A 25,013-nucleotide genomic window follows, 5' to 3' on the forward strand; every position below is an offset into this window, starting at 1 on the left:
ATGATAGTCCTATACAAATATGTTCACCAAACTAAACTCTTCTTAGCAATAATGTAATTCGTGAATATTTGCTCAATTTTCAGTGTGGATACAAAAGAATGCCAGGATGTATGGAAATAGCATGAAAATTGAAGACCTAAGTCTGATCCCAACTCTAATGAGAATCACATTATGGGAGCACATCTCAGATCCTCAGTGTTCTAATTTATAAAATGTAGATACTGGCACCTACCACCTTAGCTCCTCCGCAATGTGGTTTTTAGGGTCAAATGGGCTGAGGAAATGTGAAAGGGACTCATAAAGTGAAAGAACTAAATAAATGAGAAATTGTATTAGTGAATACTTCAGATGCTAGATAGAAAAAAGAAAAGCAATATAGCATTACTAACATAATTTTTAAAAGACTCTTTCTAGGAGATATACAACATAAAAATTAGGAAAAAGAACTGACAGAAAAAAAAATGAACTTTATTGCTTTTTCCGTAATGTTCTAGAAGAAAAAATAAGGAATACCTGCACAAATTTTCTAAATGATCTGGAAAAAAATGATTTATCTCTACAGTTTTCTCAGGATTTGATCTGTGATATGGTATTTAAAAAAAAGTATACCCTTTAGTTTGAACAAGGAATCCAATAGAGCCATATCCTCACTATGTGTAATATTTGAAGAGGACTTTCTCTCCCTCTATTTCTTTCACTTATTCAAGAAGCACTTGTTTATGACCTCCCATGTACCAAACCCAACCGATACTCCATGGAAGGTCAAGGAAAGGAAGACAACAGTATTCCTCTTCAGGTAGTTCCTCCATCGTGAAGAGGCAAATTACAAAGCTATAGAAAACAAGGATCAACGTATAAAATACAAGTCATAAGTTATAAATCAATGTGGATGAGAGATAATGTTAAGGGCCCGTGTATGGTATTACTCATGTAGACATTTGGAGGAAGTCTATTAAGGAATCTTTTAAGGGAAAAAAATGACTAAGTTTGACAGGGAAAAGAGAATAAGGAAAATTATACATTCTTAGTGGAGATCTGGGAGAATTTACAAAAACAAGCAAGATTCACACATGGCCTTGAGGTCATATGTTCCCAGTGCAGTGCTTGAAGCACCAACTCTAAACAGAAGAGAGATACAATTTAAAAGGGGGGAAAAAAGTCACTATATAGGAGATTGACAGGCATAGGGAAGTCCCTTCAAAAGCAAGAACAGAAAATAAATCAACAATCATAGGAATTGTAGAAAAATAAAGATAAAAATTCACATCCAAGAACCAGGAAATAAAAAAGGAAGAAATGATGCTACAAATTGCCATAGAGGCAAATACACTGAGAGAAACAGACAAAAACAACCATCGGAGAGGAAAATTAATAAGTTTGGTCTGTAGCAGCAGGAATCCATTGGATAATCAAGGCAAAATGTCCTGTGGCTAGCTAGACAAGCAAGGGGCTTTGTTTGCTCTGTTGTCTACCTGTCACTCTGTATAGTAATGAAATTAATGAGTCTGACTCTTCCCTTTTATGACTGGAAAGACTCAAACATCCTGCTCTTCCTCGTTCATGCACAGCAACCACACAGTTCTCCTGTCAGTATAATCAAATTGCACCAAGTTACAGGGAATTCTAAAAACCTGTCACTTGCCCCTAGAATAATAAACAAAGTCCAGGGGAGAAAAATCTTTCCAAAACAGGAGGTAATAAGGCTAAGTGGTATTTTTCTTTGTTTCTTTTAGTGCTGGCCTGAAGTTGTACAATAACATAAGGAAGCAGGGAATAGATCTGCCGGTTTCACTGATATTCTTTTATCATAATTGGATTTAATGATAATATGAGATTGCTTGGAAAAGAAACAAGTAGAGACTCAAATATTGAATTATCCAAAAGTTACTGACAGGTACCATATTCAATTCTTGGAATAAAATTTTTTTTTTTCTTGGGCATCTTTGTCAAAGAAAAAAACTGTTTAAAGACAATGTTAACAATGTTAACAAAGGGAGGACAGTGTTAATTCAAAGCCTCAAAATAAAACCAAATACTAATTGAATCAGAATCCAAAAGATTTTTACTTTAGAGCCTTTTAATACAAAAGAAGAAAGCTTCCACTACGTGAAGAAAAACCTGAGACATCTTTTTTAGTTTTGAACTTGGAAATCAGAACTCAAGAAAGACATGCTACAAATTTGATAGGATAAATGGATTTCCCTTTAAGCACGAAATTGTGTTGTCCACAGCATGATTGAAAACTGTTACAAACTTCCAAAGGCTTCCGAACTGATTAGCCCATGAATCGCCCACGCCTCTGCCAACTTACCTGGCACCCCTTCCTGTTTACCAATGCACTTCTCCCTGGAGCCTGCAGACAGCAAGCTCCTGGGCTCTCTGTGGAGCCTTATCTAAATCCTCTGGAAGTCATGCTGGGGCTTATCTCTGCCTGAAGACTCCACATCATTTTCCATGTCAAATTTCAGACATTCCAATATTGTGACAATATGGATGACTTTGCGTTATCGTTGAAAGCAGACTATTATTGTAGACATTTTCTAAAATTAATTATTTGATTAATACCTGTGCAGATAAAAGGGCCTTCAGTCAACTAACTTTTGTTATCAAGACTAATCATTGCATTCAACAAGAAACATCAATAACCTTACTGAGTTATTCAGCAGGGGCTGTGAATCTGTTCCGTAGCACAGTACATACTGAAATCAGATAAAAAGAGGCTCTGGTAAACATTTATCAATGTATAGGTTGTGATTTTGTGCTTTCCAACGCAGTATCTTTTACTGAAGGTGTTGTTTGTTTGTTTTTTTAATGTATTAACAGTTTTTAAAAGTTTGCAGGCAAAAAGAGGCACATTTCCCATTTTACTAAGTTCTAATGTTTTTAAAAATAATTCTAAACAAGTGTTCATTCGACAAGTAGAGTAAGATTGCTGTGACTACGTAACGGAATCAGAGTCAAGCAAAAGACCCCATTTAATTTGGCATTTAACATGCTGTCCAGTGTTGTTCACGAGTTGCTTCATGTATATTAATCAAACCTGCCCAGCTGGACTGTAAACTGTTTAAGCAAATTACTTCAAACTTGTTCATTATCTCTTCAATGTCCTGAGCATGAATATGTTAAATAGACACTCAATGAATGAATGAATGAATGAATGAGCAAGCTTCTCTCTTACATTACCATGTAAATAATCCATCTGCCTTAAAAAGCCACAGGTAGCTAACTCAATTCGATGGCTTGGATCATTTTTGCAACCTATTTACACAGACCTATCTTCCAGTTTGCTTTTTGTCAGGGGCACATATTGAAAAGCTAAACAGAACCGTGTAAGAGGAGAAAGGGCAATGTGTTAAGAAGGCTATTTAGGGGAGGCTACATGTGTTTACTACAAGGAATTGTATTTTTATTTACTATGATAGAAAAAAATCTCATGTAGACTCTTTCCTGAGCTCTCTTATTGAGAGCTTTGTTTAACAAGGAAGTCACTGGGTAAGAAGTTAGAGTAAAAGGAATCTTAAAAACCAAAGGATGAAATCCTGCCATTTGCAACAACGTGGGTGGAACTGGGGGGTATTATGCTAAGTGAAATAAGTCAGTCAGAGAAAGACCGACACCATATGTTTTCACTCATATGTGGACGTTGAGAAACTTAACTGAAGACCAACGGGGAAGGGAAAGAAAAAAAATAATTACAGAGAGGGAGGGAGGCAAACCACAAGATAGACTCTTAATACAGAGAACGAACTGAGGGTGGAAGGGAATGGGGTTGGGGGGGGGCAACAGGGAAAACTGGTGATGGGCATTGAGGAGGGCACTTGTTGGGATGAGCACTGGGTGTTGTATGTAAGTGATGAATCATGGGAATCTACTCCCGAAACCAAGAGCACACTGTATATACTGTATGTTAGCTAACTTGACAATAAATCATATATATAAATAAATAAATAAATAAATAAATAAATAAATAAACAAACCAAAGGAAAGAGGAGAAGGAAAGATTAAGGAAGAAAAGGAAGGAGGGGGACAGACAGATGGACAGACAAGATGGGAGGGAGTCAGGAAGCAAAGAAGGGAGGAAAAGAACCGAAGTCCCCAAAATGCTATGTCCACTGTGTAGCCAGCAAGGTTTGGGAGCTTAGCTCCAAGCTCAGTGATGCTTGAGCTTTCACTGAACTCTAGGACCCTTTACCTTATCTTTACCTAACCTGCCACCTACAGAGCCCACCTACTCTGCTGAATTCTGTATTTAAGCCTGGAATGTCTCTTTCTAGTTTTTTTTCCTAGGAGTTAGTCTTCTCCAGCTCCTAAAGAAAGAGACCTACCTTCTCTGTGTTCTCTGTTCTACCACCATCCCTAGCACAGTCTATGCACACAGTGGACTGCCAAGACAAAAAAGAAAAAGAAAAGAAAAAAAAAAAAGGTTAAATGACCAAATGGAGGGATAAGTTTTTTTAATTCCTTAATCTTTGCATTTGACCCTGATGATCTGAAAAAGGAGTTTTTAATTTGGAATCCAAAGGTCATTTAGACTGGGAACTATAATCTCCACAAAGGTACCACACACTCCCAGCTGTGTGCAAATATAAACACACATCACGCACACGTATATGTTTTCCCATCGAGACTATATAGATTCGATTAAATTTAAAAGAGGCATATAATTCAATGGAGACTTCGAACTCTATCCTCAAGACTGAGGAAAAAGTAGGTTTGCTTAATACCCGGCCGCGAAGAATACATCATCTTTGAGGCTGTCTCACTGTATAATGAGGAATTCTTCATTCAGACCTTTGAATGGTCAGTTAAGCCATATTCTGGACAACTTCGTACAGGGTTTCAAATCTTACGTTTAATGTGGTGTCTCTAGAGATGGTTAATGAATGTATTAATCCACATAGTTCCAGTGCTTTTTCTTTTTTAAGTTCTATTTGCATTCTGTAATTTAGAAAAAGCTTTAAAATCCGAGGCTTATTTCGGCTTTTTGCCGATTTTTGAAAAGTTATCCTTTTACGTTTAAAATTATTCACAAACAGGGGCACCTGGGTGGGTCAGTCGGTTAAGTGTCTAAATTGGGCCCAGGTCATGATCTCACAGTCTGCGGGTTCGAGCCCCACATCGGGCTCTGTGCTGACAGCTCAGAGCCTGGAGCCTGCTTTGGATTCTGCGTCTTCCTCTCACCCTCTCTCTCTCTCCTGCTCTCTCGCTCTCTCTCTCTCTCTCAGAAATAAAATTGTTCATAAACAGTCTAAAAGCAAAGCTTTGAAACAGATTATTTTTCTTACTGTTCAACAGTAAATTATCTTAATATTCAATCCTGCATCTTGCATCAATGTCTGATACTCTAGAAAGATGGATTGTTTGGAGTAAACCTGGAAGTTGGCAAAAAGCTTCAGTGAATGTAAGAACGAAGAAATATGTAAGTTATTCATAAGATGAATTACACAGGCATTAGTGCAGTGATGAGGCCCTCATGACAAAACAGATACGTCAAAGGTAGAACATGTCTGAAGTTCTTGCTGAATTTTTGTAGTGGCCATGGCAACGGTATTACCTGTATCATCTTGAAGCTCTCAGCTGAAATAACTAGCACTGTGGTAAACGTACAAGCTTACATTTCTCAAGGAGAAAATGCAGCTCATCTTGTGAAAGAGATACGGATTTTAGATGGTTTCTTAATATGATGAATGGGAATGGAATGAATAGATCATGCAGAGCTGCCATTGAAAGTGAAATCAAGGCAGAAATACAAAAAACAAACAAAAACAAAAACAAAAACCAGTGAGGTTTGCCCTAGATGTTATCAAAAAACCCAGTGAGTAAATCCACCAGAAGGTTGCCAACCTACAAGACGGCAGTAGCTGACTAACTGGGACTGTGGGAGGAGAGAATCAGATCTAAGGACACAAGACTGAGGAGCCGACCTAAGGAAAACACATATAAGAGAGTGCTGTACCTCACTGACCATCCACTCTACTTGTACTTGAGCTCAAGAGCATGGCTTCGTGGGTTTCTTTCAAGCCACCTAACATTTACAGAGCACTAAGCTGATAGGACTGAGTTTGGCATTGTAGAGAATGCAAAACAAAACAAAACAACCATCTATTTAGAAGTGAGAGCTCAGAATCAGGAAATCTAGAGTAGGACTTCTCTTGGTCATAGAGCATTTTGTGTTAATTTTACAAAGCTTCTCTCCTTAACTGTTCATTCTTAGGACTGAGGTACAACATGAGTCTGATGAGCAGACTTTGGATTTGGAGGCATAAACTAGATAGCCAAGGCTACTATTCAGTAACAGTAAGATTTTTCCTCTCATAAAAGTACCCTCTGCAATACCCTTGTTCTCTGTGACAGTGTCATCTTTTATTTCACAATGTTCTATGAAAGATCAGGAAGTCTGGAGTGTCTACCTTAAAAAAAAAAAGTTGAGAGCCCCTTAAGTAAATAATTTTTACAAATTTGTTTAGTGCCAAAACCCCCTAGCGGGGAAAATGATGTTTTTCAATCTGAGAATAACATTTTTATTGTAGAAAGACTCTTTACCTAGTTGCTTTCATCAATAAATGTCCCCCTAGAGCGCTAAATTTGTACACAACAGCACATCAAGCCACGTAGCTTCTATCTGAAAACACCATATTATGCTCTAAGTACCAAGTTTGGCAAATATAAGAATTTTACTTCTTTTAAAAAAGTAAATAAGACCTAGTTTTTATCACATAGGAAATAAATAGAAAGCTTCATACTTGGGACTGTATTATAGCCCTGTAAAAAATGCCAGGCAAGTAGATGTTCAATAAATATGTGTTTGATTCAAAACTGTTTTAGGGGTGCCTGGGTGGCTCAGTCAGTTAAGTGTCCGACCTAGGCTCAGGTCATGATCTCGTGGTTTGTGAGTTTGAGCCCCGCGTCAGGCTCTGTACTGTCTGTCAGTTGAGAGCCTGGAGCCTACTTCGGATTCTGTGTCTCCCTCTCTCTCTGCCCCTCCCCCACTCATGCTCTGTCTCTCAAAAAATTAATAAACATTAAAACAAACTTTTTTTTAATACTTACTTTTTTAGACTGCTTAACTTATGCCAACTTCTTATGAAAGAATGACCTCTCTTGATAAGGGGAAATGGTTGCTTGGGTTTTTGTCTCCCCCAAAAGAAGACCTGCTAATGCAAATTTACTTCTAAGTGGTTCTAAATTATTTTTATTGTGTTTTCATTAAATACCAGGACTTCAGTTCATAAATAATCCACAAAGAGCTGAGTTTTGAGTTACTAAGAAGTGAATTTCAGGTGTAGAAAGGGGGCATATTAAAATACCTTTGATATCTTTGTATAGATTTGGATTCTTTTTTATTTTTAAATAATGTGCCTTTTTTTTACTAGCCTAATACAAACCACCCAATGTATTCCACCATATAGTATTTCTTATTGGGTTGGAGGGGAAATTTTAGAAAATATACTTAGTATCTTTATTTAAAAATCTGTCAACACTGGCACTTTTGCTGAACCTTGAGATACAGAAATCACTTAAATGACTGAAGAAGAAGAATAACATTTCAAGAAAGGAGGAATATACTTGAGAAAGATACAGGGGTAGAACTGAACAAAGAACAATGGGTGACTCAGTCACATGGGGGTAACATCAGGCCGCTACTTTACAAGTAGAAATAGATGTAAAAGAAGCATAAAGCATACTGAAGAAATGGCACCACTTTCCACGCAATCAGACTTGGGATAAAATTTTCCACATGGTTCCCATGTCAAGAGGTCGGCAATAATTGAAGCACTCAGAGGACCCATAGAGCTAGCTTGGGGAACTGGTTTGAGAAGACGACAGATTCATCTAGAGGAAACAGTCTAGAGGCAGTGGGAAACACAGTCCCAGCATATACAAGAGGGGACAGAATGGAATAACTGATGTAAAAGTTTAAGACATGGGAAAGAATGGGCTCAACAGTGAGTCCATGTGAAGGTGATCAAGGGGCTAAGAACTTTGGATAACAACTCCATTTAAAGACATGGGAATGGGAAAGGAAAGGGGGAAAATGTCAGACCCATGCAAGAAGGTAAGGGCAATAGAAACAAAAGCAGAAGGACATTTCAAAAAGGAATTTATGATCAAGATCTCATACCACAGACAATGTTGCTTGCGTTTGGCCACAAGAAAGCCATTGCTTATCTTGGGTACAATGTTAGTGTCATGAGAATGGTTGCAGAAGAGACAAAGGGGGTAAATCAGAAGATCACAGAAAATATAGCAATAGTCCACAGTAATATTCCAATTGTATGATCATCTGTGTGCCGCATACCACCGATCTCTTGAGGTCTGCTTTGTATCTCGAGTTTTCTATCCCTGCTATGATGAATTCCACAGATGTAAAACTACACACATTTCTTATTTTCTAGTTCTGGAGGTCAGAAGTCCAAAATAGGTTTCACCAAGCTAAAATCAAACTGTCAGAAGTGCTGATTCCTTTTCTAATCCCCAACTTTGAGATAGAATTAACAAATAACATTGTCTAAATTTAAAATGTACATTGGAATGACTTGATAAACATATTTTGAAATAATTACAATAGGGCTCATCAATATAGCTATTACCTCACATGATTAAGCATGTGTGGTAAGAACACAAGATTTACTCTTTCAGCAAATTTCAACTACACAATACATTATTGTTAACTGTAGTCACTGTGCTATACATGACATCCCCAAAACTTATTCATCTTCTGATTAAAAGTTTGTACCCTTTGACTTACATCTTCCCATTTATCCCAACCCCCAGTCCCTGATAACCACCATTCTACTATCTTTCCTGGAGTTCTCCACTTTTATGTTTTGCATTTAATCATGATCATACAGGGCTTGTCTGTACAACTTCTATCACTGACTTATCTCACTCAGCATAATGCCCTGAGGAGCCATCCATGTTGCCACAAATTGCAGGATTTCTTTCTTTTTATGGCCAAAGAATACTCCAATTGTGTATGTGTGTATGTATATGTACATGTGTATGTGTGTGTGTGTGTGTGTGTGTGTGTGTAACATACATATATATTACATTTTCTTTATCCCTTCATCCATTAATGGACCCTTAGGTTGTTGTTGTTTTTTTTAGATATATTTATTTTGAGAGAGTGAGAGAGAGCGCAAGCACAAGTGGGGGAGGGGCAGAGAACAAGGAAGAGAGAGAATCCCAAGAGGGCTCCGTGATGTCAGCACAGAGCCCAATGTGGGGCTCCATCCCACAAACAGTGAGAACATGACCTGAGCCAACATCAAGAGTTGGTCTCTTAACCGACTGAGCCACCCAGGATCAGTTTCTTCATCTTGGCTATTATGAACAATAATACTACAGTGAACATAAAGGTGCATATACCACTTCAAAATAGTAATTTTTTATTTCCTTGAGATATATACCTAGAATGGGATTGCTAGATCATATGGTAGTTGTATTTTTTTTTATTTTTTTAGGAATCTCCATACTCTTTTCCATAATGGTTGTATGAATAGATTCCTTCTTAAAACTGTATGGGAGAATGCATTTCCTTGTCTTTTCCAGCTTCTAGAGGACACTCCTTGGTTCATGGTCCCTTTCTCCATCGTCAAAAGCACAGAATCTTCCACTTTCTGATTCTGAAATTCCTATCTGCCTCTTTGACTTATAAGGACTCTAGTAATGACATCAGTTCTATCTGGATGTAACCCAGAGTAATCTCCCCATCTCAAGATCCTAAATCATCTATGTGAAGTCATTTTGCCATTGTAAGGTAACATATTCACAGGTCCCAGAGAATATCATGTGGACATTTCAGAAGAACCATAATTCTTCCTATCACAAAGTCTAAGTTAAAACACCAGAAGCAGTTTAAAATTGACTTTGACTTAATTCTTATGCATCAGTTTACCTTCGGGTTAAATAATGTGCGATTAATTCATTAACTGGAAAATGAAAATCACATTTCTAATGGAAAACTTCTACACTAGTCTATTATTTTCTGCTGAAAGGTCTTTAAGTTAAATGTTAAAATTCTTGTTATGAAATTCCATTTAATGATAGTTGGGTAGCAATAATAATAAGCTAATAGCTTTCTGCCAATAGCAGTATTTTTCTGAGCCCATTTTTTGTTGAAGCTATACTTTATTATGGAAATCACACTTGGCAGCATCTTATGCTATCATTTATTTTCACTTTTTTAATATAAAATGTTTTATTAAAAAGGTTTCAAAGCTAAAGATTTTTCCTTTGTATACATTTAAGATATGTACATTTTTTTTACCTACTAAAGATATTTTGAACTTTTCAAACTATTGGACCTACTAATGTAAAGATATTTTGAATTTCTCAAACTATTAGATCTATATTTTTTCCTCTTTATACAGTTTTTCCTGTATACAATTAAAGGGATAATGAATAAACCTGCTACGAATATTGAGATAACATATAAAGTTGTAGCAGTTGCTAGCCCATATTTAGTTTTCAATTTTTAGCCTAATATAAAATACATTTCATGAGATTTTTTCACTAATATTCAAACATTTCTATAAATACTACTAATGAATAATCCTATAGATGGTGTTTCTTACTAAACTTCCCAAATTCCAAATATTTGGCTGTTCTCCACAGGAGCATTTAAGGTGGTAGTTCAATTCAAATAACTGAATTTAATTATAAATGGTGGTTTATATTCCAAGTATCTATTCAGTCAGGTTTTCATATGGGTACACAAAATGATACCCTTCAGGTTTTTAAATTCTATCTCAAGGTGCTGGTAACTTGTGAGACAAATCCTGTTGATTTCATATATTCAATATAGAATATTCCAAGTTAAAATTAAGCTACTCAGAAGATCCAACCTAGAGTATGGACTTTAAGAAATAAAAATCACAAAATAAGATTTTCTCAGTGGTTATAATTTACCTTCAGGTTGCAGTATGTAAGATTTCCTCCTATAATCCTATGTTCCTATTTCTTTAATTCCTTTTGATTAAATAATGCCCCCATGCTTTCACTGTCTATTTTCTTTTTGTGAAGCTGTCAAGTGATCTCTGTAATTTAAGAGACTTTTATGTAGCTCTCTGAGAGACTATCATACAAGTCCGACTAGAAGAATAATTTACGAGGCTCAAAATGAAGGGTCATTATTAATACTGTCTTGCCTGCAATGAATATGTAGACTCTTTCGTTCATGCATGGCAGGGTTTTAACTAGATCAAAAGAGGCAGAAGGTTTTAAATGAGGTGTTATGAATGATATCATTGGTTACATAAGTTTCATTTACATTTTTAAAAATATGATTGTTTAATGAGATTACAGAACATAAAACATGTCATTTGGTGTTGGCTTATACATAACTTTCAAATATTTCTTTGGCTAAAAACACAATTTCAGAAGTTGTGCTTTTATATAGGCTAACATTTATCAGCCAATCGTAAGCTAGAATAATAATATGCATGGTAAGTATTCTACATTATAAAGCTAAACACAGGAGGACAGCTAAGAGTGGGTTTTCTCAGTTTTTTGAAGAGGTTAATTTTTAAGTGCTTTTACTTTATCAAAGCATTCCTGACTTGTATTCAGCAATCACTGATACTAATGATGTTTATGTAGGTGGAAGAAAATAGTACTTCTTCTTACCATTTCAATGTCCAGTGTCTTTTCTTAATTACAACAGGCAAATCTAATTATTTCTTCTGATCAATCTCAATAATTGAATAATTCCTTTCCAGGCAAAATGAAATCTTAAACATTTCCACAAGAGTTTGTTTTTTTTAATATATGCACACAGTATACGATATGCCAAATAAGAAAATGGATTGACTTTTAGTAGATGGACAATTGTAATAGAAAAATGTTTATGTGTTTGAGTATACTTATTTATATATGCTTTATTATTTTAAAAAAAGCCTTTAAACCTGAAGCCTCTCTTCTTACCTAAAAATCACCTCTTCTTCCTCTCGATTCTCCCCGGTATAGCCACTGAACTCTACGTTTTTCAATGTGTATTTATTAGTGTGCGTATTTTATGTCCCACATATACTCTGAGTGTTCTGTGTTACCCATAATATTTAGCCCCATGCCTTAAAAATAGCCAATGAGTTCCTGCTATATGCTGGATGCCACTCTAAGTTTTTTAGTATATTAACTCCCTTAATTTTCAAAGGAGATGAAATGGGTACCACTGCTATCTTCACTTTATCGTGAAGGAAACTAACTTAGAACAGTTACACCATCTAGCCAGAGTCACACAGCCTGAAAGTGGCCAAGCCCGAATCAGTGCCTGGTTTTAGAGCTGTTGAACACATACACTCTGCCCTGCCTCTGGAGACCTTGAACAGGCCAATGTCCTACTTTTAGAGTAGGTAACTTGCAGAGCACCAAGTACTTCTTCCTAACCTTTATTATCATTATGTTATTTATTTTCTCTGGTTATTTGATTGACGTCTGTCCCTCCCATTATGCCCAAAACATATTCATAGAACCTCTAGTATGTAATAGATGAGTAACAGCAGCTAATATGTATTAAGAATTTACCATGTGCCATGAAATACATCTTATTTTAATCTTCAAAAAGTCTATGATACCTACCAATTTACCTCTGCTTTAGAGGTGAGAAGACGGAGGGCAAAGGGAAGTTAGGTAACTTGCTCAAGGTCACACAGCTAATAAATGGTGGAACCAGTATTTAAACTCAAAGGCCAAACTCCAGAGCTGTGCTCTGAATGAAGGAAGGAATGGATTCATGGAACTCTAACTTGGAGGAAAGAATATTGAACCTGTGGGGAAGGGTGAATTGGAAACAATAGAAACCATCATCCTGCCAGAGGAAACACGGGTAACATAGCACAGAACAGTGTGCCTGGAGCACTCAATAGATGCAAATTAATCAGTGATATCTTTGTAGCCCATGAGTTAAAAGACTTTGCATATGTAATGTTTATTACTAATGCTCTCTGCCTATTTTCCTCTTTCAGTGCCACCGTGGGCCTTAATTGCCATAGCCATAGTCGCCGTCCTTTTAGTCCTGACCTGCTGCTTTTGTATCTGTAAGAAATGTTTGTTCAAAAAGAAAAACAAGAAGAAGGGAAAAGAAAAGGGAGGCAAGAATGCCATTAACATGAAAGATGTGAAAGACTTAGGGAAGACCATGAAAGATCAGGTAATGTATTCTTCCACATTACTTCTTAGATGACTGCATTGACAGTTAATAAATGGTTTATTGTTTTATGCCAGATAAGCATAGATATCAACAAATTCTGGACAGATGTCACTGCTGTAGAAATGCTTTGCAATCCTTTCAGTCACCACTGAACATCCCAAAGTGCAATGAAAACATTTGGTAGGGTTTTCCAGTCTCTTAAGCATATGAACCAGAAAAGGGCATCCATGACCATCAGGGCTATCTTGACAGGTCCAGCATACTGGAATGATGCCTGAATATTTTGACTACATCTGTTCAGCCAGTCTTAATTGCATTTAGAGTTGGAGAAACAGAATAAAGGGTATCTGAATGTTCCCCCTCTTGGGCAAGGCGCCCTTCTAACATCACTGTTCATAATCTCTGTTAAGTAACTGAGACTTATGGCTACTGATCATACTTGATGAAAATTACCATTTCTACATATCCATATATCTCAATAATTAATGCTCAGGAATAGTGAATTAACCAGGTAAAGGGAGAGAACTATTAGCTAGTCCTAAAGAACAAGGTATAATTTTAAGGCAAAATTCTTGTTTCATTAAGTTAGGGACAATTAAACCATAACACAGATTATAAAATCCATCCAGCTGGGTTATCTTCCCAAGCCTTTGGATGTTCTTTACAGTGTTGTCTACATTTACTAAATTAACTGGATGATTTGGTTCAGAATAAAGTTTACTATTAATAATTAAAATTAAAGGCCTCTTCATTATTTTTTGGAATCATATTCATAGTGTTTATCTCTAAAACAAACACTTAATTCATATTAAAAATGTAAATGTAGAGCTTTTTCATAGAAATAACATTCTCAATTACCTTTGTTTTCCTTCAAATAATTGAAAAGTTCTATTTATTCCCAAATAGCAACAGATATTGACAGTTTTTAAAATTCTTTACATAGTATTAATTACTATTAATTGAACTCATATAGGTGAATCTCATTAAGAACAATTTAGTCAAGGAGGGCATTTCTAGTACATTTGGGTTTCCTACTTAAACATACACTCAGGGCATCAACCCCACTCCCCACCTTGAGTTTTAAACACTTTTTTTCAAAGACTGTAATGTCTATTGACAATTTCGCAAAGGCTCTTTTGCACTCACTGAACTTGTGTTTGGTTTCAGAGCTATAGAATCGATGGAGCGCCTGTACTCCTGCTCAGAGAGCTTTGTCCTGAGCACAAAACAACAAGATTTACATTTTTCTGAATGTTTCTAATCACAGCCACAGAAGTCCATGCACCCACATTCAACCACAGAGGTCTAATAAAGATTTTTCTCTGTAGTTCATTTGCTACATAGAAACTGAAATTTGAAAACATGTCTTGCTTTATTTCAACATTTTCTATAACAAGCAGAACTTGATAGAGATTTCTTTAAACAATGTATTGTGAGATTAGCATAGAAACAGTGTGCTATACAGACATGGACTGAATAATGTGTAGGTGAATTTCAGCTGTGTCTATGAAACAACACGAAAATACAGCCCTATCATTTTCACAACTACAAGTCAAATGTCATTTTCCCAAATCCTAGAATTAACAAAAGCACCAAATAATGTTAAATTGTAACTGTAGCATTTTTTTATCACGTAAGAAATTTGTATTTTTCTTTGTGGAATTTGTTATGTATGATGTAAGATTGTAATTTATAGTATAGTAGTGGTGTTTATTACCCCTGTTATGACCTGGATAAATGACCAAGATCTCAAAATGCTAAATACAGAAAATTGATAGTGGTTCATTTTTCATGGGTCACCCATTCCTTTGGATGGGAGGGGAAGAGAAAAAAGTAAAAAAGGAATACTAGTAGGAAGTCAGTGATAGTTTATAATAATCTACTATTACAACAAAGTAGTCAAGATTTCAACCACTCAAAAAGATCTCATCCTTTCAAGGGATTACTTTGTCCACACAGGTTTTTGGAGCTCTTATTTTATGAATAACTAAGTGTACAGAATGAAATACAATTTGGACAGATAAAAAGAGACCCAGTTGTGTAACAGTAGCTTAAGGTTCTTTTTAAGACAGGCAACAGTAGTTAATAATGCGTTCTATTTTTTAGGAGGAAGGATGATGAAGCAAAATAGAATGTACAGTTTTAGGATGTATGTCAAATGTCAGTCATCCAAATTCAAAATAGTATAAACAGGAAACTTAAAGAAAAATTTAACAAAAAAAAAAACTTAAGAAAATTATTCTTAAATAATTACATTTTCAGAATATTTTAAACGTAATATTTATGTGAAAATGGGAAAAACAAGTACAGTCTATGACTCTCATTTACAAACAGAACAGATGCAAGAAGCATTTTATATAGGATTTTTTAAGATACATGGGCTCCAGGGCCACCAGTAAGTTTTTTACCATTTCAATCTGTGTAGGAATGAACAGAAATTCAAATTTCCATGCTCATGGCTATCCGTCTCCATGTTAAAATTTCACAACCAACTACGAATCTTTAAATCCCGCAATGACAACAAACTAACTGGTAATAATGTGTTTATACAGAGTGAGACTTTTTTTTTTTTTTTTTTTTTTTAATTCCTTAAAGCTTGACAACACTGAAAATGCAGAGAGGCAATACCAACTTGCAAAGTCATAGGTCTGGAATGGTCATTTCTCCATGGTTTTCACTAATGTGTGTGGATATTTTAATTTTTATTTCTTCCTTCTATGTCCTCCTTATCTGTGTTATGTCTCATGACTGTTCTGGACTGTCCCTTGCGGTAGGTTTCCTCTGCTCTTTAGAAACCCCTAGTCAACGCTCGGATACATTTAGTGGCCTGGCCGCTGGGGCTCCACGGCTCAGGGTGTACCATTCTGACACACATCAAGAGGCTGAACTAAATTGATTTCTTTTTCTTAAGATAAAGGGTTCTCATTTCAACCATTCCTAACTGATTAAATACAACAGTATTAGAAAGCTCAAGTTTTTAACTGATGGGCATGGAAAGAAAATCCAGTCCCTTGTGCTACCTTTTAAGTGTGCCTTATCAAATCCAAATCTGAACAATTTAACTTAGAATAACTTCTCTTTCTAATGATTTGTAAATTAAGCACTTTTTGAATGTCGAAGCAAGCCAGAAGCATGTACACCAAATCTTTGAAATTTTAAATAAGATCTGATATTCCTAAGATACCTTTCACTACTGCAATTTAGCAAACCATCAAAACTGCTGGGTTTACAAGCTTTTTCCTCTGCATTTTGTTGGGGGTAGGGAGTGGAGGGGTATTGCTCTTGAGATATTATAATAGCTACTGATTTAATAAATCTGAGTTTAATGTGATGGTACAGAAGATGTCCTGCTTGAGCTCAGCCCTCAGGACAAGAATAGACTTAATCATTTCGGTGATGAACAGTGACACGGAGAAATTATCAAAAATTTAGCCCTATTTCATGCAGAATAATCGCAGAGATGGTCCTGCACCTTTTATTAGGGCAAAAACCACTTAGGAAGAAGGAGATTTAATATCTCCGCTATCTCAAATTGCACTCGGCTGAAACATGATATGTAAATTGTCAGTTCTGAAAGAGACTTTTGAGAAAGTATTTTAATCCATGAGTTTTTTGATAATCATAGAGTAACGTGTAGATTTTTCAGACAGAAATATGCATTAAATAGTTTGCTATTCTTTTTAAAAACTAAAAATCTTACAGGGAGGCAATTTACCTAAGCTGTCATTTTCTAGGCACATTGATTAGAGTGTTAAAGACTTAACATGCAGCCAAGGTTTTGAAAGGGCCTCAGTTCCTCTAATTAAACTCAGTAGTCTTTTCTGGTCACTTTGCTACTATGTTCCCTTTAATGACTTTTCCCCCACCCAAGTTGAAAGATTAAGTTTTTAAGTAATTACATTAATTGTTTCCTGCCTTTGACTATCAGTAAGTACATCAACATTTTACCAGTCAGGAAAACATCTAAGTATGAACTTTCCAAATGAAATGATGTATGGCTAACCAGATTTGTGAAAGTTTCTACCCAGACATAATAACAGTAATATTCAATTTTCTCAACTCATTGTAGGCTCCTGAAAATTTTCCAGAAGCACAGAGTAGGGGAGGCACCTCTAACTACAGCTCAACTCTATATGATCCTCCCACCCAAATGAGTTCTACTGATATGATGCCACCACATCTCCACTTTTTTTTTTTTTTTTTTTTTTTTTTTTTAGGATCGAATTGGAGTTAGTGAAAAGAGCCAAAATGGACAATCTTGTCAATTCAGTGCCTTTTTGAAGCAGAGAGCCTCTGTATAAGTGGATGAGTTAATAGTAAAGCTTTCTCTTAGCAGAGAAGAAAGATCATACAATCTGGAAGGTGGGGAGAGGTTGGGTAATGGAGCTGTAGTTTGACGACTCATGCCTTTCTGAAATCTGGGTATGCTTCTGGAATTTGAGTTCTACGAGGATCCTCCGATCTAAATCGATAACAAGAGTTAAGATTCCTTTACCTTGTCATAGATATAAAGCAATCTATCACACACACACAGCAACGAAAATGCCATAACCAAACACTAGGGAAGAATATTTACTATATATATAGTAAATATATGTGTGTGTGTGGGTGGGTGTGTATGTATATATATACACATATATGTGTATATATATATATATATGTATATATATATACGTATATATATATATATATATACATATATGTGTATATATATACCCACCCACAGAAAAGTTGAAACCAGTACAATACAGAGTTTCTAGAAATTAGTAAGAGCAGAACAAAATGCTAGCAAATTTAGCGAAGGATATATACAAGTAGTCCCCAGAAGAAAAAATACAAACGGTTAAAGATTTTAAAAATTTTCAACCTCACTAGTAGTCAAGGAAATGTAATTTTATCACTTTTCAATTCTGAATAACTATGTGAAGTTTTTTAAATTATTTTTTTCTAATTCTGTAAGGCAAGAAGAATCCATATCCCTAAAAAAAAAAAAAAAAAAGTCCTAATATTTACCTCTATAACTTCTTTTTTTTCAGCACAACTATTGTGCTTAATGGGAAAATATACATTTTCAAAAGAGAGGAGCATCTGAATGTATTTTATCAAATAATGAGCTTTCTAGTATTTCAATTTACATTACACTTCAGTTTTAGGTTATCAAGAATATTCAGTTGGTCCAAACTGGGTTTTGAGAGTTCAGTACCATGATTTTTGTTCACTAATGCAAAATAAATGATTATACTGATTTCAGTTTGACAAAATGGCAAACATAACTGCTTTCATTTTTTTTAATATAAAACAGACCCATAAATCAATTTAATTCAGCCTAGCTTTCTGTGGAGCTGTTATAAAAATGAAATGGTAAACTGAAACCAGACATGGCATAGATTTTTCTCTAAACATGCATTTGCTGGTGGCATGTTATCTCCACTTTTTCCATAAGCATTAGAAACGTACATGTGAAACATAGGAAATTAAAAGTCTTGGAGAATCACTTACTCGGCTACCTTTCTCATAGGAAAAAAGGCAAGAAAAGGCCACGCATTTCATACAAGTACTCCACTGCATGTAACGATGATGTTTTACATGATGCTTCGATCTCTTTAAACTACATGAATGTGAAACCTGGCCTGGTTAATAGCATGTTTATCATACCTCTGAAAGAAGCAGTTTTATCAGAGCCAAACATGATACCAAGTTGACATTTTCTTTGCAACGACTTTACATTTTTTGCTTGCAATATACTGAGGGGCTTCTTCCATTGCTTCCATGTTGCTTGCTGGTTGGGGAAAAAAAATTCCGTGCACAAGTGGAATTTTAAAAGTTATCTAAGCAGCAAATGTGAATGTGTGTCAGACAAACGGATTTCCAGCATCTTTGTGCTTTTGCTTCTAACAGCTTGGAAGTATAACCGCAGGCCCAGGTGAATATGGGTTTCCATGAATTCACTTGAGCTCACATATAATCCATTCCCTACTCATAGGCTCTGAAGGATGATGATGCTGAAACCGGACTGACTGATGGGGAAGAAAAAGAAGAACCCAAAGAAGAGGAGAAATTGGGGAAACTTCAATATTCACTGGATTACGATTTCCAGAATAACCAGGTATGGGGTGGGGGGCGGGGGGAGGAAATGACTTCTAATTCCATTACATTTTCTGAAATTACCAAGTAGAAATTGAAGCAAGATACTTCCTAAAACATTTCGTTTGCTGCGAGGGGAAAATGCAATTATCAAAGCTATGGATGAAATCGAAGTACAGGCAGTCCCCTACTTGCTAATTTAACTTCTGGTAATTAGAATTCACAGTATTCAACCGATTACATCTGCTTATGGCACTTACAGCAGGCAAGCAGAATACAAATGAACTTGGGAGTAGTCAGTCTGATTCTGACAGCTCCCAGCCACAGTGTCACCTCCACTGGCCCCTCAGCCTGAGCTTGAACAATCTCTCCTAGAATGTATGGAATTTAGATCCAAACAGGGTGAGAAACTATTGAAATAAACCACCATTCAACCAAAGCTTTCAAACAAAATGTAGGGGTACCTGGGTGGCTCAGTCAGTTAAGCATCCAGCTCTCGATTCCAGCTCAGGTCATGATCTCACTCACAGTTGGGAGATCAAGCCCCACATTGGGCTCCATGCTGGGCGTAGAATCTGCTTACAATTCTCTCTCTCCCTCTACCCCACCCCCTCCTCTCTCAAAAAATAACAATAAAACAAAATGTAACTGTGTGATAAGGAATCCAAGATGAAAAACTAATTGCCTTCCATGAATTTCAAAGGCACAAATGCCTTATATAATATGATACCAGGTAAAATTCCTAGCATGCATAAGCTAACCGTTCTCGAAAAGTAGAAAGACCAGCAACTTCATTTCTAGTGCCTGTGACTTCTGCCCAAAAATTGACAAGGAACTGAAGACAGTAATATAACAATCATGCCTGCTTCAATTTCTCAAAAAGCCATGAAGTGCCACCTAGATAAATGATAGTATTAGGTACCTTTTAGTAACCGTGTTACAGAGGTAGCTCAAAGATAAAGGTTAAAAATCCCTACATTTAAAAAAAAAAAAAAAACAAAACAAAACCTTCTAGGACACATGAAATTGACCATGTCTCTTTATCTTCTGAATTGTTAAATTCAAAAGCTAGATAAGAATTAGTGGAGTCAGCGGAATTAGAGATCAGGCTGTTAAGAATCTTCAGGACAGTGTCCACATCTGACAAGCAGAATTTTAACTGTCTCTGTTGTTTTGCTTCTCTCATCTTTTTAGAGGAAAAAAAAGTGATAATATAAATACATTTACTACTAACACAGCTTGTGTTATTTCCAGTTTCATGAGGAATGAATAAATAGAACAAATACCAATGCTCAATTTTGAGCACCGAAGTCCAAAGTCAGTAACACTATGAGAGCTCTACACAGTTGCAAGAATTCTAGGAATATTTATTTATTTATTTATTTATTTATTTATTTATAGAAATCGACAATTTAAATAATGTCTTCACTTTCCAAATTTCTAGAGAGTTCTTCATGAAGAATGTATTGATATGCTCTATCATACTAAAAACGTTTATTTGATCAGCTTCATTACAGCCATGGCTAGTCATTTCATAATACATTCTAGAAAGCTGCATTTTGGTTACAGATACAAGTTTATAGGTATGGATTTATACACATCTATAGGCATACTATAGTTAATAGTTAATTAAAATAGGGAATTTATAGTTAATTATAGTTAATTAAAATAGGGAATTTGTGGTCATGTTTATCCCAGCTACCAAAATTTGATCATCAGGAGTTGGTTGAGAGTAAAACTTCCTATTATTTACATATTCTGGCAAAGATGAAGGTCAATACATGTTATCTTAACATGTAACATTTTTTCCAGAAATTTAACCTTCCTTTATATGTGTATCCAGTATGTTTTAATACTTTATTCTACTTTCATATTACCCAGTAGAAATCTAGTGGTATCTCATCCTGGTTAGTCATAATTTTGAAACTTCTAAGTCAGCTTAAATTCTTTAAGTATCATTTTATAAAGTATTTTTAAGAAAATAGCATTTTTCTTACTTATATATAATGAGTGCTTTTATTGTTCCCTTTCTAGCAAACATCAAATTGTTAAAAAGGTATTTCATTCTGAGGTCTAGGAGAGTCTACCTGATGAAATATTTTTTAATTAGTATACGTTGATTTTTTTTTCCAAATGTTCTCAGCTAATCTAATTTATAAAATGAATCCTATGAGTCATGAAATATAGTGTGAGGAATTTTATATATTAAGCTATAATCAAATATACATGTTTGCTTACAAAAACTAAAGCACAACTGTAAAGTACTCTAAATGAGAGGCTTTCATGGCAGAGAGAAATGTGATATTTATCTTCCAAGCAGAAGAGGGGGGGGTTGGAAGAAGTAACTCCACCCCTTGTCAACAAAATTTCCAAAACTCTTTAGAATGTAAGTCACCTAGGTTTAAAGAGTTTAGGTTATAGGACAACTGCATTCCTTCCCAAAAGAAAATTCCTTTCAAAAAGTGAGGAGAAGGGGTACCTGAGTGGCTCAGTCAGTTAAGCATCTGACTCCTGATTTTGGCTCAAGTCATGATCTCACGGTTCGTAGGATCGAGCCCGGCATCGGGCTCTGTGCTGCCAGTGCAGAGCCTGCTTGAGATTTCATTTCCCTCTTTCTCTGTCCCTCCCTGGCTCACTCGCTCTCTAAATAAATAAACATCAAAATTTTTTTACAAAGTGAGGAGAAAACAGAATCTTGCTTATTCACATTGCTATCTAAAGGCAAATTCCAAATACCAACTTGGCAAACCAAGAGACAAACCATTTGCTTTACTCATCATGTCTTTATAACCTGATGTCTATTTTAGCTGTTCTTTGACCATCTGTTTATGTTTTGCATATGTACAATCCAGCACTCTTATTGCTACTGTTGTATGATGCTGTCACAAATATATTGAGCACTAAAATGGAAACAACAATCATCCAGAGTATGGGTCCCAGTTAAAAACTGAGCCAACTAGCCAAAGTGTCCTTACCAACACAGTGGGTCAATTTTACGGAAAATGAATGTGACTTTTTTTTTTTAAAGGAAGTGAATTGGCTAAAAAGTCAGACTCAAATTTTCAGGCCTGATGTATAAAGCCATAATGTAATTGCATTTATGGACAAGGGTCTATTTTTGTTTTCCATGTGGGTCTAAACCAGTCTGTTGATACAAAATGTCTGATGACAACACCTCTAGAATCATCCGCTCACACCTTTTATTCTCTTTGCAAAAACATGAACAATGCCAGCTACACTCCCATTCATAGTAATACAAGAATTTATCACTGAAAAAAAGACATGGAGAAATCTCTGCATTTGAAAAAAAAATCAGAAACTTGGTCACTTAAAACATTAAAAATCATATCTGTAATCTTGCTTTCATTTATGTGAAGCTGAGATTATATTCTTTGACTCCATGTCCTATATTTAAACAGAATAAATGATCATTTTACTGTAAATTAAAATAAAAAGTAGGCAGCATACAAATAAAGGTCAAATATGATAGAAAGTTGCACGTCTTATTTTTATCTCAAAATGCTACCCAATTTCTTTTTTTTTTTTTTTTTAATTTTTTTTCAACGTTTTTAATTTATTTTTGGGACAGAGAGAGACAGAGCATGAACGGGGGAGGGGCAGAGAGAGAGGGAGACACAGAATCGGAAACAGGCTCCAGGCTCCGAGCCATCAGCCCAGAGCCATCAGCCCAGAGCCCGACGCGGGGCTCGAACTCACAGACCGCGAGATTGTGACCTGGCTGAAGTCAGACGCTTAACCGACTGCGCCACCCAGGCGCCCCAAAATGCTACCCAATTTCTAAGAAATTTCTACTGCGCTGGTCTGAAGCTTTGAGTTCAGTATAAAAATTTCCTACTTCATAATTACAGACTTGTTATTGTTTAACAATTTATTTCCATTTACAAATCATGCCCTGGAAAAAAAATAATAATGCACAAGGGCTTTTAGCAACTGGAAAGTTATTTGATTGCAACCCTTTTGCAAATATGAATTCCATATTTAACTGTAATCAGCAACCTTTTAAAAGCCTCTTTTGTGTTTGAAACCAGGCTTCCCAGAGCCTGCATCTGTCATAATTGGGCTTCTGAAGTCTATATGGCTTGCTTCACTTGCCTTCTGGGTTTAGATTCATAAGAGAAATAAATAAAAGTTTATTAAAAGCAAAGAGGAAGAGGGAGAGAGATCACAATATGCAATATCGTGAACAATCTTTTCTAAAATGTCCACCAATGTTTGTGTTTGCTTTATTCTGTCTCTCTTTCCAGCTGCTGGTAGGGATTATCCAGGCTGCTGAGCTGCCTGCCTTAGACATGGGAGGCACGTCTGACCCCTATGTTAAAGTGTTTCTGCTGCCCGATAAAAAGAAGAAATTTGAGACAAAAGTCCACCGAAAGACCCTTAATCCTGTCTTCAACGAGCAATTTACTTTCAAGGTACTTTTTTTTGTACTTACTAATAACTTTTCCTCTGTGGTTTTAAGAACCATCTCATCCTGACACATACATAGAAATGCACATGACCACTTATTCAGAGGTTCAAGGATGAGTCTATTCAGAATATTTAAAATTCTTATCTTCATTCCAGTGAGGATTCTGCACTGTGTTTAGATTTGGTTAAAGTAGGATTCAGCGTGGCCATCTCAGAACAGAATACAGACTGGAGTATAATGGGGATGTCAATCACAACCAAAAAAAGGAAAATCAACATCAAGTGAGCCAATAGACTTGAACATTTCCCCCTCTCTTGAATAAAGACAAAAGAACAATGAAATTGTTATTTTCCTAAGTCTCTAAGTTCCCAAAATTAAGTTACAATCACAGAATAAAGTAAGCTGTGTTCCACTGTTTAAATGATACAAATAGGTTTTACCCTCATTGCAGAATTCTGTGTGTACAGGGGCAATCTAAGCACTTAAAGACCATTCTGAACCTATCACTAACAAGAATACAAACCTATTGTTTTTCTGCATTTCTAGCATTTGCCTTTAACTCTAGGCTCTTCCCTAGTGCTCTGAATCTTACTGAGACACCTCAGTTGACAATAATAAAGAGAGATTCTGGCCATAAAATAACTGACAGGAAAACGTACCCTGCAGGCCTCAGGCATCTCTACATATACAGCTCTGTAGCTCATGTCTTAAAGTCACGCATAAAAGCACTTCTTTGGTAACTATCTTTAATATGTGAAAAAATTGTAAAATCATTACTTAAAATAATACATTTCTGAAAAATGAAAGGTCTGTGAGTTTGCCAGCAGGTAGATTCAACATCACTCATCTATCAGCCAGCCTTAGCGATAGCATGTGCCTCATGCAAGCAAATACTATGGTGCGAAATAAAATGGATGCAACTAAGGGCAGGAGTCATTTTCTCGAGCCTTGTTTCCAGTTTTGTAAGAGAGCAATGTCTTTGTATTCACTCTGAAATTTCAGATTTTGTGACAAAAATCTCCAAAGTATTGTCAGTAATCTTATCTAAAACCTACACTTTTTCATACCCAGATAGTTCATGTAGAGTAGTAATAAAAAGATTCTGGAACTACTCAGCCTATGAGTAGCTCATCACTATGGTCAATATACCACAAAGCATAGAATGAAGATAAAACTAATAAAATATTGCAAGTGGTAATGACAATCATTCTGTTTGGCTATGTATTAATTTTCATTTAGGTCAGGAGTTACTGACCACAATTTAAGATTTCTTAAATTATTTGAAATACTATGGTGTCTGAGTTATCTGTGTATTATTTCAAAAAAATGTATTTCTAAAATTTTATTAGT

The 25,013-nt window shown here is 35.8% G+C and overlaps 1 protein-coding gene across 5 annotated transcripts in view; it reads left to right on the top strand.

Moving 5' to 3' along the window:
- The window catches only part of SYT1 (synaptotagmin 1), a 544,512-nt gene that overhangs the window by 372,376 nt on the left and 147,123 nt on the right, over positions 1-25,013 (top strand). For 4 of the 5 annotated variants that reach the window (XM_060656888.3, XM_060656887.3, XM_060656886.3 and 1 more), the window contains 3 exons: positions 12,966-13,150; positions 19,134-19,256; positions 23,500-23,667. In XM_060656888.3, the coding sequence (XP_060512871.1) occupies positions 12,966-13,150; positions 19,134-19,256; positions 23,500-23,667 (476 nt within the window). The remainder of the gene's footprint in view (positions 1-12,965; positions 13,151-19,133; positions 19,257-23,499; positions 23,668-25,013) is intronic. The other variant, XM_060656890.3, reaches the window with a different exon arrangement.

This window comes from Panthera onca, chromosome B4, assembly GCF_046562875.1.
Source record: "Panthera onca isolate mPanOnc1 chromosome B4, mPanOnc1 haplotype 2, whole genome shotgun sequence".
Classification (NCBI taxonomy): Eukaryota; Metazoa; Chordata; class Mammalia; order Carnivora; family Felidae; genus Panthera; species Panthera onca.